Below are 13,625 nucleotides of genomic sequence, written 5' to 3' on the forward strand. Positions count from 1 at the left end.
GGCTGCGGCAACACATCAGAATGGTTCGCAAAAGGAAGACGTGGTCACTAAGCTCTGATTCATACATGTGAGAGAAAAGAAGTATAGCATGGTTTTATTAGACAACGATGGGGTAAGATTTGCTCTTTTGACAGTTTTGAATGGTTATTTCTGTCTTAAATCTATTAGGTATATCTTAGGAATATTTCTCCTGTTTTAGTTCCTCACCCAGCTCACATTACTTCTCCAAAAGACGAGATCATCGGGTGCAGTGAATATCACAATGAAAAGATGTAAGTTAGGGTTTCTGTTGGTTTTGTGCGGTAATCAAAGTTTCCTTTTGGTGTAAAGAAGTTCCACTGCGCATGATGATACTTAGTTTTGAAAAAAATGCTGTAAATGTAACTTAATGAGTTAAGCCAAGCGTAGACTACCTATCAAGTACTTAAAAGCTGTTTTCGTTTCCATCATGTAACGGAATACTGTATAATAGCTACGTAAAACATATATCATTGGGAGATAAACTGGCTTTGTATTATTTCCTTCACTAACTTTAAAGTTAGAACCACCTTTAACAACAGAATAAACACTACCATCAAAGAACTGCATAAAGTTCAAATGGCCTTGTACAGCACAATGAAAATGATCGCATGAAATGACTTCACTTTAATAGTAATACACAAAGGTATGCCTACCCTGTACAGTGTAGTAAACAGTACCACACAAAGGTATCGCCCAGTAGCTTTTATCTGAAAGGTCACATTCAGCATGTTAAAAAAAAAACACATCAAAGTACTGCTCAGTAGCTTCAATCTGTAATTTAATGTTTTTAAGTCAAAATAACCTCTCAAAGTAACTCATTTTGAAGTTGACACATTTGTTTATTTATTTACATGTGTGCATTTTGAAAAGACTTTGGACAAACCAAACCAAAACCGAAACCACGTGGAGGCAAAAAGCTTCAAAAATTGACAGCAGTTGAACAAGAAGGAGAGAGTAGATGTTTATTTAGAGCAACAAATGGAAAAAGGAAGCTCAGTACAGTGGTAAGCAGAGACATCTTTATTAATTCTTTCACCCTCTATACCATGTGAATGAGATAGAGGCAGATATTTCCTGTTAAGCTCATTATAACATAGTCAATATACATCTTGCTCTTCACGTTTCTCTGTGAGTGTGTTGTTTTCTTACTAAACTCATCCAGCTAGCATGCAGTGCTATACATTTTGTTTAGCCATGCTCTCACCATCAAGTATGCCCATCAGATGTTTATTTCTTTAACTTTTTCTTCATAAAAGTGGGTGGGAGCTATATAGAGCATTCTACAAACTCTCCCTTGGAGATACACCAGCCTGGTTGTTGGTGTAAAACCAGGAATTATGATAAAAATGTCTGAATTATTTTGTTGTGTACTTGGGTATAATAACACTGTAGGTAAAGTCAGTGCTCAAGCCAAGTGTCCCAACCAGCAAGAGCTTATCTGAGTTTCCTTAGCATGAAGCAACTTGGAGTATTACTACTCCCTCTTGGATGGGTACCAGTCCATTGTGGGCATTTTGTCAGCTTTCCACAACAGGTCACTTGTGTCTATTGAAAATCCTGGGCAGAGAGAGTGAAGAGGGTGAAAGTGACTCCCATGAGTGACTGAGACAGAATTTCTCCTTACAATATCAATACAATATCAACCAGATAAGCGATGAGAATAAAAAGCAATATCAATTTGGGGATAATTAGTTGATCCAATAAATTCTCTGAACTAACATTTTAAGAATTGTATAGTTAACAGAAAGAGAATTATAAATTTGATCTGGAAGTTAAAGGGTTAATCCTTTCATACCCAAGATCTCATTGGTAATTCTCCTATCTGACTGCTTTACTGTATCATAATTTTCGTTCAGAGAATTTGTTACTGGATCAACTGATAATCACCTAATTGATAGTTCTCTTCATTCTCATTACTTTTCTGCTCAAACTGTATTGATATTATAGGGAGAAATTCTGTCTTGATCACTCATGGGAGTTAAAAAGTTATTAATATATATGCTACCTTAGAGCATGTCTAACTAATGCATTGTGTTGTAACTTCACAGGTAAATTCAAAAGATGTAAATAGGTTTCAAATGGTGAGTTGGATAAAATTTCAAACCATATGATGTTTTTTTGTTGACATGGATCATAGTAAAACCGCTTCTGACATAGCTAATCATTTGTGTTTCATATCACATCATAATGTAATTTTTTTTCTTTTGAAGGCATATGCGAATGTGTTGAAAGCTAATATGGACAATCTAAAGAAAAGAGACAAGAGGACAGAAAAAAGCAAAGCTAAAAAATCCAAGGCAACTCAGTAACTAGCTAATGTTCTAATTAATATTATTAATATTTCCAATAGTTAAAACATTACACTAGTGGTTGAACCCTCATGCTTTGATTAGCAATTCCTCAGAGAAACTGCTGTACTATACATTGCTATTTTGATAACCGAAATCTGAGGAATTCCATTTTAATTTTTGTTATTTGAGTTAAGTTGTTATTTTAAGTTTGAAATGTGGGTCAACTCTGCGTCTTCAATGTTTCTTACAAGATGAATCCTTTATCTATAAGACTAAATTACTTTGTAAGAAAGCTTCTGATCTCAGTATTCCATGTAGTTGAGGAATTGTACACAGAATCCTTACAAATAGTATATTTTGTCCCTCAGAAAATCTGAGGAAATAAATGAGGAAATCACAATTAATTTAATGAATTTGGAGAATGAGCAACTGTTATTTTTGTCGTATTGACTGGAGTGACAGTGATATCAACAACTTTTTCATAAACAGCTGTCAATGGTTTTATAAGCAGCTGTGCCGTTAAGTGATACCCAACCACAAGGGCTTGCTTGCTAGACTGATGGCAGTAAGAGGTCTTGCAGGCAGCAGAAGACTGCCAGGAAGTGGCTTTAATTGATACCTCTGAGTGACCCTAGGAAAAACTTTTTTACTAAAATTCATCATTACCAGAATTTTTTCATGATGATTTAGAAGCTGGAATAATTTTATGAAGGGTTCTTCTAGGATGGATTTGGATCAAGGAGCATAGCAGGAAACCATTGTGGACAGAGTTGCAAATCTCCTTTTAGGTCTGATATTTACCCTTCCTGTCACACTTTTCACCCTATTCTGTCATCCTGCTCTTTCAAATTCAAGATATTGACAGAAAATTCATGTAGTGAGTGCCTGGTCAATCCCACAGTTCAGATGTGTGTATACTGTTGGTTTGTTTCTACTGTCTTGTTGGGTTGCCCTGACACAGCTGCAGCTGTATGTACAGCTAAATTAAGAGACTTGCTGTACTACTTTTGACCAATGTAACAATGACCACAAAAATCAAACAGCTTTATGCTGACAGATAAACTCAGAACTTTTATTCTCATATTTATATCCTGCTTCACATGTTAACTTAAAGCTACATGTAATTAATAAAAAATTAACATCTTCTATGTGCAATCCTTCAGGTACACTTACACTTTAAAGTGATTTAAAAAATGATTGGATCAATATCAGTATCTGGGCAACTGCCCACCTACCCCTTCCCTAACTCAACATTAACCTTAACTTGTTGTCAATTGACTGTTCTTGAGTTAGGGGAGGGGTAGGTGGGCAGTTGCCCAGATACTGATATTGATCCAAATGATCTTGCCTGTTAAGATTGAAAAGTGGTACAACAGCAGTACCTGTCTTCTAGCTCTAGCACATGCAGGCACTTTGTCTAAGTTGGGATTTTACCATCAGTATTTTAAATCACAATTCTATGAATGCATCTCACTATTGCAGAGTGGGTGTGACAGTAGTTCAAGGGAGGGGGAAGAAAAGTTAACACTTACAATATTTATTTGGAGTAACAAATGTTGTTATTTGTGATTTTGCTGTCTAACAAGCTCTTAGTCTTAGCTCTATGAGAGACATGTGGCCAGTATTTAGTTCTGCCCTTAGCTGCAAGATTATACTTTCTATTTTGACCATGTAAATTATCTCTCTTTAAGTTTGCCTTCTTCTTCCTCTGCTTCCTCTTATTGCAGACATTATGCATCTGATGCTGGAAGAGGCAAACATTTCCTTCCATATTTTCCATCCACAAATGTGATATAATTGACATGTCTGTTGACATAAACAAATGAGTAGTTGAAAGAAAACATTTTAAAAAGATGAAAACTGAAACCTTTATCAAATGAACCAAGTTGGAATAATGGATCTGATCAACATTTCTCCAAAATGCAGGGGGCCAATTTAATTGGAGTGGCAAAAGTCTTGGCACACTCCACTACTTTTTCAATATTTCTGACATCTCTCATTTATCTTTTCCTCTTTAGGCAATAATGTTTGGGGGAAGGAGGGACTTTCTAGTAATTTACTAGAGATGCATTACAAGATTTCTGTTCTGTTGAGGGGAGGGTTGTTAACCATTTAGTAGAGGGATTCCATTAATTTACAATATTTGTATACCAAGGCTTTCAGCAAATATTTTCTACTCATATGTGTTCCATGATTCTTACTTGTCTAAGTAGTTGATTGTCAGTGCCTCAGGGTACTTTTTTGCCAGTTTAATCCACTCGCTACTCGTGCTGTGTTTCCATGAGAACACCTCAACACTCCATCCCCTCTCTAGAGCAGTGATGGCACATCTGGGGAAACTGGTGTCACACTCTGACTTGCCTTTCATTCCATCTCCTGTAGCTAATACCAGTATCCCTGGAGTCAGCTCACAAAGGGCCTGGATATTGAATAGCATCCATAAGGAAAATGTTTTAGAAGTTTTGAGTACTCTTTTACAACAAGTCTCTTTCACAAACACCACCCGGTCTTGCATGTTGTTTTACAAGTTCAAACCACAACAATTAGAGAGAGAGCATCTTATCTGATTGCTAAATTTCTTACAAAACCAGTCTAGAAGCCTTCAAGCACTGTAGGCTATTTTGTCTAGCATATGATAAGAGGGAAATATCCTAGTCACAAATAATTAGTGGTAATAATGTTGGCAAGGTTTCCTGTTTCCTGATTCTTAAGACTCTCTAAATTTGTTGCTCGAAACAGCGTCAGCATTGATCAAATTTTAAATGTTTAACCCTTTAACTCCCACGAGTGACCAAGACAGAATTTCTCCTTACAATATCAATACAATATCAAGCAGACAAGTGATGAGAATAAAGAAAAATATCAATAAGGGATTATAAGTTGATCCAACACCAAATTCTCCCAGTGAACATCGCAAGAACTGTATGGCAGACAGTAAGGAGAATTACTAACCTTGTAGATCCACAAGTGAAGTCCTTCATCTACTCTTTGCTCATCTTTTCCTCTTCTCTCCTCAAGATCAACAATATATCCCATGCGCCTATTTGCAGAAAAAAAAAATTGTGGAAATTATTTTGCATTTAAGACAATTTAAGAACAAGTCTAATGCTAAGAGTTAGCTTTTAAATAACTTGAATTACAGGAAAAAAAAAACTGCTCTAATTCAACATTACCTCACAACAACAACCTGTTTTTTTTTTTTCCAGAATTACACCATGTCCTTGTCATCATTGTCTTCATTGCTACTATTATTATTATTATTATTTTATGTTTAAATAAATCATTAATCTTATTGCTATTTTCATCATCATTATCATTGTTATTTCAGTTGATATAATTCCTTTACAATGATTTGACACTCAAGTTAGCACTTAGTTTCCACATGTTGCTTGAATTATGTTGTACAGATTTAGCCTCAGCTACCTATCTGGTGACTTTATAACACTGTGCAACCTTCAAAAAACTAGGGTGACATTCACTTAGTTTGACAAAATTTCATCAAACTGAGTGAATGTTCATGGATTGGAAGTTTTTGGCGAATTTTAGTCAAAGAGAAATCAGCTAGGCAGAATTGACAATGAATTTTCACCATTTTGTTACAGCATGCATTTCTGGACAGACGTTTATACCTGTAAACTTCCCAAACATGTTCTGTTGCAGGTGGGCTGGATCCACAAGCAAAGCCTCTCGTTTTAGTTCTATCTTTTTCAAGAATTCTCACAAGATTCTGTAGCTTGACTCGTACATGTCTCTTGCGATCTCCTGGATTCACCATGCTTGCACATTCCTGAGCACCAATGTAAATATTACTATTGTCTATCGCTACAACCATTCCGTAATGAGGTTGTAAAGCAGAGTTCCTTGTAACTTCTGCTGTAGCTTTTGTTCATCAAATTGAGATTGTACACTTGATGGAGATGAATATGTCAGTAAAGGTGAATGGGAAATGTTGCTGCTAAGGGAGGCATCCAAATTTTCAAGTGACTGAGCTTTCTTTGTTGAAGTAGATGGAACTAAAGTATCTTTGACGTCTGGTAAACTTTTAGTTCTTTCGCGGTCTTTAACTTCCCCATTATTCTTGCAAATCTGTGGCAGTTTTTCACATAATTCATTGTGACTTTCATAATTCACATTGGTATGATTTTCAATCTGAGTATAATTTTCATCTTTGGAATTCACTTCACTGCTGCATTTGTAGTATTCAAGCTGGTGGCTGTGTAACTTAACTGTGAAATCTTGATTGGGAACCTGGTTCTCCTGTGCAGCCCCCATGAAATACAGACCTGATGGTTCAGTGTTACAAGTTGCAGTAAAAGGTGTGACAAAACTACTTTGTGCATCAGCCTTGCCAGCACTGGATATTTCAAGGTAATGAGATCCTTCATCATCAATGTGACAACCTCTTGTCAAATAAATAGTGTTTTCCAAGCTCTCCTGAGGGTTGTTCTTTGTGTCTAGAAGATTTTGTCTAATGAAGGTTTCATAGTCATCCTTGTTTGGAATTTTATGGAAATGTGGCAGCTCAAATGCTGATCCTCCTGACAAATCAACACTCTGAAGGTATCTGCAAAACAAAGTGCTGGCTGAATATTTTTTTTTCCATAATTTATTTCCTGGTTCACAATCCCAAAGGAAAGAAAAACAATTCCATACATTGAGCTCTTTTATTAACCTTTAAACTCCCTAATCTTAAGGACTGGTGATTAATTCTCTCCTCTAGCTGCTACACATTTCCTTGTAAATTAGTTGAGAGAATTTGGTGTTACATCAAGGTAACAACTTCTACCCAATAAGGTTGAGTATTTTTTATTACCTGTTTGCTGTGAATGATAGGATATTATAGAGAGGAGTCGCACCGTAATCAGTTCTGGGAGATAGGGGGTTCAATGAACTTGCATACAATACCTCCATGCCAGAATTAATGAAAGGGCCAACACTCCTGCCATTACTCCTAAGATGAACATGTATGTAGGGACAAAGATGACTTTGAACAATGTAACACCTGACTGTATTACTGTACTGTTGTCCCCTAAAAATTGGAAGACAAAAAAAAGTGTTAAAATTAATTTAAAGGAAATTGAATGAGTGAAATATTTTATTGATACTTCATCTTACCTCAGGTGGCAAACTACTCAAGAAGATTTTAAATAAATTTGACAAACAGTTTTATCATAGCAACATAAGAAAGGTTCACACAATGCTATCATAGTTATGGTATGATGGTTGTCATCATTATTGTCATTATTGTTTCTATTGGAGTATATCATTATTTTAAGAAAAAGGAAAGAAAATTTTTAAAGAAATTTAAAGGAGTAAAAAAGTTTGTTGATATTTCATCTCACTTCAAGTGGCACACTACTTGAAGATTTTAAATAAATTTGACCTACAATTTTATCAGTATGACATAAAAAGGTTCAAACAAGGCCATCATAGTCATCAGTATGGTGGTTGTCATCATTATTGATATCATTGTTACTATTGGAGTTTATCTTCATTTTGAAAGATCTTGGGTGTTAAACTGCAATAAGTTACAGGTATGTGCAAGATAAAATGACTCTTAAATGTGAGTCCAGGTGAATACTCTTTTTCTTCCTGTGCCTCAGCTGTCACTTAACGGCTTACATCATGGACATGTTAGACTGACCAGAAAAATTTTCCCTTAAGATCTTATCCTCCCCTTTGAAAATGAATACAAGGAGTATTGAAAAGATTATGCAGCACTTACTGTCTCTTAACGTCTTCACTAACGCTGGAATTGAGAAAGGAGAGCATGAACCAGGAGAGAAGCCACATGCTCTCAACTTGACTTCATACCATGACCAGGGCTTTAATCGTTTGGCCATGTACATTACATCTAATCCAGAGTACTCCAGCTGGCTGTCAATGAACAGCTCATAATGATCGATTTCAACTTTGTTGGAGTTCACTCGACACCATGTGATGCGCACTTCAGTTGAGCTAATAGCTGTGACATTTGGAACAACTGGCCTCTCAGGGGATCTCACACCTTCAATAAAATTTATATTTTACATTTTAATAAATAGTCCTCCCTATTAAATATAATTAAATGTAGGTTGGAATAGGAGAGATAACATGTTTAGTAATCTGGAAACACACTCAGTCCAAGATGTAAATTCAATGGATTTTTCTAAATTTACAGTCCCAGTTACAGATAGTCCACAAAGTTGAAACTGAACAAAGGCAAACAGAATGGGTCTCTTCCACTTCCTGAGACCCCCTTCCCTTCCCGTTCAATAAATGATGACTTTTCGCTAAGGTGGTAACACAGCACTCAGTGTGATACGGGGGTAAAAAAGCGTTTAAAATGCTATTTAACGAATCAATTGACAAAAATAACCCAGGAATAATTCAAATGTGGAGTAAATCTACACGTTTTAGATCTCTAGAACCAATGAAGGTCGATGCCGGAAAATTTCCCGTCGTCTTCTCAACAAGGAGAACCATGTGACCTGCTCAGTTCTTAATATAGAAAGCGAAACCTCGAGCAAACCATTCAATGTAACTAGGAATAGTACTTAAACAAACTTTTGAAAGGAATTATGAAGCTGTATACGGAGAGTGGGTGCTTCAAACAAAGCAAAGCCTCTAACCTTTTGCTTTTCTAACAGAAATTAGTAACTGCTGACACAAACGGTTGAATCTTAAAGTGAGGATCCGCATTGTTTATAAAATCCTAGGATAACATACAGGTATAATCATTCACTCCAGAGTGTGCTTACTCGCTATGAAGACCATAGCACTCGTTTAAGTCACTAAAAAAGACAACAATTACATCCCCTACCTTCACGGTATCTGCTAGAACACAACGAAGAATACAACAGCACCATTGTCGCGCTAGTAAATCTGTCTGGAAGGCGATCTCCATGTACTCATACCAGTAGTAAATACAAGTCTTTATTTACTCATGGTGCCCTTTAACCAACATGACTCGTCCATACACGTTAAAATGACTGGAGCCTGAACAGGATATTTTTGGGAACTAAAAGAGAGAAGCTTGTCCGAGGACTTCGCATGACACGGCTCTAGTCTGGTACACCACTTTTATCGATGAACGCGTTGTTGGAGCTCGTGATCTTGGGCAGTTGTCCTTTGCTCTCCTGATTTTCTGTCAACCAATTAGGTTCGTCTAAGCTGGAAAGAAGCAATGGTGTCGTATATCACGGAACTGAGGCCAACTTTGAGCAAAAGTTTACAAATTCCATTGTCACGACACGAAGATTTCCGAGACAAGTTTTAGTGAGGGACGTTTTGTTTCGCGGTAGGACAGTCCCATCCTGATAGTGTGTAAGTGTTTAAGTTGCGTGAAGCGTTTTCAGCTCAAAGAGTTGATGTTCTGTATAAAATCCTTAAATCAGGAATGTAACATTTTTAAGAACAATAGAAACCCCGTGACGAATATTTGGGTTTCAGGGCATAACACAATTCCCCCTTATCCCCACCCCACTGCGAAAGGAAATCCAAAGGGAAATAGTTACAATTCACAGCTGATACAAAGAAATGAGACAAAGGCAAACGCTTTGTATCCATTTTCCTCAATTCTCCTCATTTGGATACTGATTTTTCTCTACTCAGGGAAAGAAAAGGCTCTGGGATTCGCGATAAAACAGCGACCAGCTGAAGCGTATAAATCCAGAAACTGCGAATTATTTAACTCTAGTGAGTAGTACCAATTTATCCGTTTTCTAATCATCAGTAACAGGTCTGCAATTTTCGTCTGCCACCACTCCCTTTTCCCATAACTCGACCCAGCCGCAAGAGGGCCAATTGATTGGCAGATGCAAAGTGCAAATGGTAAAAGTCAAGACCTGTCCAAGGTGAAAAAACAAACAAAACAAAAAAATGTCAGGTGAACAGCATTTCGGCAGGAACATTACGTAATTCACCGTTACAATCAATCTGGCCACTCCCTCAATTTATCTCTTCTATGAGACAGATTATATGATATTCTCTTAATATGGATAGAAATATACTTAAGTCACTATTTGATACGATATTTTCACTTGCTTGACGGAAGGAGATCCAATTTCCTGTGTTAAATGATACAAATTGGATTCATGTTGTAAAATCTTTTTTTTTTTTCGGATGACAATGGTTTGATAAGTAAATTTCCATCGACGAATATTTTTTCCTTCCAATCAATACAAATTTAAAAGCAAGTATTTGTATGATTGGCAAAAAAGTTTTACAGTTGAAAAAGAAAAAAAAATAGTCAGCTACACAATAGGACTTCGTACCTTCAAGATCAGGAGGAAACACTTGTCATTTTCGAACGATATTTAAATAATACTTGAGTAGAAATGAAACAAAGTCAACATGATGTTCAAAGGTAACAAAATATCAAATTTATCCACAACGCCTTGGGCGTTCTGCGGTCACACTTCATGAAGTTACAAATATTTCAAATAAACCTCAGGTGTAGCTAATACTTGGTACGTAAGTGCATTAAAACTCCAACTATGAAGCGCCAGTACATCTAGATTAAAAAAGAAGAGTTTTGGTATTTAAGGAGAGCGTAAATAAGATAGAAATGCCTAAAGAAAGTGCCACAGAAAAGGGAAAATTCTGACCTAGGAGGACACCAAAATTTTTCCGGCCAAAAATGAAAGACTACCAGAAATTCTTTAAAAACGAGTCTTAACTTGTAAACGTTACAAATGTGGTTTTCCAGTTATCACATTTCTTTACAGATTATATATCTCATGCGCATGTTACCCTTTACACCCCGAGATCAGTACGCATATTCTCCATACTGTTGTCTATACGTCTCCCATGGTTCTTACAATAAGAATTTGTTTAATAATCAAGAAGCTTCTCTTTGAGGTCTTTTCCTTGATTCTCTCAGGGTTACTTCATCTACTATTTTAATTCACCGCGTAAAAAGTTTCACATTACAATTTTCTTTAAGTAGAATTTATCTTTTTCGCTCCATTTGCTTTTGTCCCTAAAATAATTCTTTATTCTTTTACTTTGTTGGTAACTTTCTTGCAATTGTGGATGGATTGCGTAACCCACATTTACAAGGGACATATTGATCTTGTGTTTACAGAACTTGACTCCCCACTGACAGAGACGAGCTCGTGATATGACTTTGAACACTTGGCGCTTCGAGAAGGTTATTGATCAAAAGCTCGCGGCAATAACGGATGGACATGAGTTTGATTTTTGAGTTTTTACAGAACGAACAAAAAATATACATACATCCAGCTATCTTTGCCTGTACCCATATTAATCTCCGACTCCTTCTTTGTTTCTTTTGTCCTTTGTTTTTTTATATATTTTTTTTTATTTAACCAGAGGAGCCTTGTAACAAGTACAGTACTCAGGGGTCCAAAACATCATGTGATGTGATGTCCCCTCATTTGTTTGGTTTTGTTTTTTTCATCAACTGCACTAGGAGAAGCCTAAAAACATCATGTGATGTTTTGTCCTTTGCTATTTTTTTTTAATTAATTTTTTTTTCATCAACTGCACTAGGAGAAGCCTAGATTAATATTTTGCATCATGGAATGAAACAACTTAGAGTTAACTTTTTCTCTTGTTTTTTTTTTAATTGTTTGTCATCCATTGGAGAATTCCATCCAGATTCTAGGATAATAATCTGAAAAGAAAAGCAATAATAGAGGCGTAAGACTTGTGTGATACATCATTCTCTTTATAGTTAAGGTTTTTAGCCTGGAGACATTCAGAGTTACAGGTGTCTTCAGTTAATAACTGATCTGACGGCAATTCCTATCAAAAACAAACTGAATCATCAGTTGTCTCCAGAGGTTATCTTACAAACGCAATGTTCAGTGGGTCATATTTACTAAATTTACACATGTGATGCATTCATTGTAAAAAACTAGCCCGTCCCACGCGTTCACGAAGTAAACGAAGCGCGATAGGACAGAAAGTGAGAAAAAACGAGGGGTTTGGGTCCGGTCGCGTAATATTCTGTACCCAAACCGACCCAAACCTCTCTCGCTTTATCACTCCTCCACCAATATCGCGCCCTACTTTCGCTATTTCGCTCTGCTTTCCTAGCTGAACGCTTGGAAAAGGCTATGTAAATATGATTTCACCTAAAAATCACGTTACCTTGCATTAATGTGCACAGTAGTCTTCTGAGATTGTTTAACTTTCATGTCTGAAAACAGAACAGCAAACGGTGATTGCATAAAATGTCACAGATATGCGATAATAATCCATTAATTACATTAGCCCCTTTACTCCCATGGTGCAAATATCAATTCTCTGCACAGTTTTTCACACATTTCATATAGATTTGGCTCTGAGAATTTGGCGTTAGATCAACCAATATTCCTTATTTAGTAATTCTATATTTTATCATCACCCTTGTGCTTGAAAAAGTTCTCACCTCGTAACCGTAAAACGAGAAATTCTTCTGAGCACTCACTGGAATGAAAGGGTAAACAGATGGTTTGCTCGCTCAGAGAGAGGTTCAGAGTTAAAGGTGTCTTCAGTTAATAACTGATCTGACGGCAATTCCTATCAAAGAGTGACTCATCATTCCAACCTCTGAGAAAGCTGCTTACGTGGGATTTCGTTACATCTCCCTTTGCCTGACATCCTATTGAAAGGTTGCCTCCCTACCAGAGCATTCATATCACGACGCTTTTGATCAATCTACGGTAACAAGTTCTCCCCAGCTTTACCAGTTCGCCCCCAAATCTTCAACTGGTTTCGTTACCGTAATAGTTGTTCCTCCTTAGGGGCAGGGGGAAAAAATGAGTCAAGAGTTAAGATCTGGAAATGTCGGATTCGTCAGAAAAGTAACACGTTCTGCCCCGAAGAAACGAGTTGAAAGATTAGAGGCGAAATGGTAAGAGACGAACTTGTTGTAATTTATGTGGCGAACTCGCCGATTTTGGACGAACTAATAGGGGGCGACCTTGCCATGAGGCGAAACCTAGTAGATACCAATTTTAAGCATAAAAGAGGGAACAAAACACTTTCCCCAGTTCCCCCTGTACAGCCCTTTGTATAGCAAATCTACTCACCCTCCTTCTGTTTAAATAGCTGCAGCAACCGGCTATATTCTTGCGAATTTTGGAGCCAGCGTACCCAACCCTACATGAAAAAAAAAAAAACCAAAAAAGGCCTCAAACTAAACCGATTTAAGAGCAACTGAACTCACTGAAACAAAGAAAAATGCACCTCGACACTTACCATGTCCAGTCAATAAGATACAATCCACCTCAGAGAGGATTCCCCAACACAAAACTGCGCGCGTCTTTGACTTCGGGCACTTAATTTGACTTCTCCTCTCCTCTTCATTACAGTTCGAGTAGA

At 36.8% G+C, this 13,625-nt stretch overlaps 1 protein-coding gene, 1 long non-coding RNA gene and 1 pseudogene across 2 annotated transcripts; 1 reads left to right on the forward strand and 2 right to left on the reverse strand.

The window, feature by feature from the left end:
• The first annotated feature begins 26 nt into the window (after positions 1–26).
• Positions 27–2,725, forward strand: LOC131779485 (signal recognition particle 14 kDa protein-like). The gene is made up of 5 exons (XM_059096045.2): positions 27–112; positions 200–272; positions 892–1,025; positions 2,070–2,102; positions 2,232–2,725. Exons 1-5 carry the CDS (start codon positions 89–91, stop codon positions 2,328–2,330), a joined length of 363 nt encoding a protein of 120 aa, XP_058952028.1. The 5' UTR covers positions 27–88; the 3' UTR covers positions 2,331–2,725.
• Positions 2,726–3,367: 642 nt separating this feature from the next.
• Positions 3,368–9,160, reverse strand: LOC131779484 (uncharacterized; annotated as a pseudogene).
• Positions 9,161–10,647: 1,487 nt separating this feature from the next.
• Positions 10,648–12,831, reverse strand: LOC136277729 (uncharacterized). Its single transcript, XR_010716020.1, has 2 exons — positions 12,411–12,831; positions 10,648–11,931 (listed from the first exon to the last, which is right to left on the reverse strand). It is a non-coding gene; the product is annotated as an uncharacterized lncRNA (long non-coding RNA).
• Positions 12,832–13,625: the final 794 nt, after the last annotated feature.

The sequence above is a fragment of the Pocillopora verrucosa genome, chromosome 13 (assembly GCF_036669915.1).
Source record: "Pocillopora verrucosa isolate sample1 chromosome 13, ASM3666991v2, whole genome shotgun sequence".
Taxonomy (NCBI): domain Eukaryota; kingdom Metazoa; phylum Cnidaria; class Anthozoa; order Scleractinia; family Pocilloporidae; genus Pocillopora; species Pocillopora verrucosa.

What these genes read in the sequence shown, in the direction of transcription:
- LOC131779485 (XM_059096045.2), top strand. Translation starts at nt 89, where the DNA reads ATGGTTTTATTAGACAACGATGGG. An exon ending in TTTTATTAGACAACGATGGG is followed by an intron (nt 113 to 199) that starts GTAAGATTTGCT and finishes CTCCTGTTTTAG; the next exon opens with TTCCTCACCCAGCTCACATT. An exon ending in ATGTAAATAGGTTTCAAATG is followed by an intron (nt 2,103 to 2,231) that starts GTGAGTTGGATA and finishes TTTCTTTTGAAG; the next exon opens with GCATATGCGAATGTGTTGAA.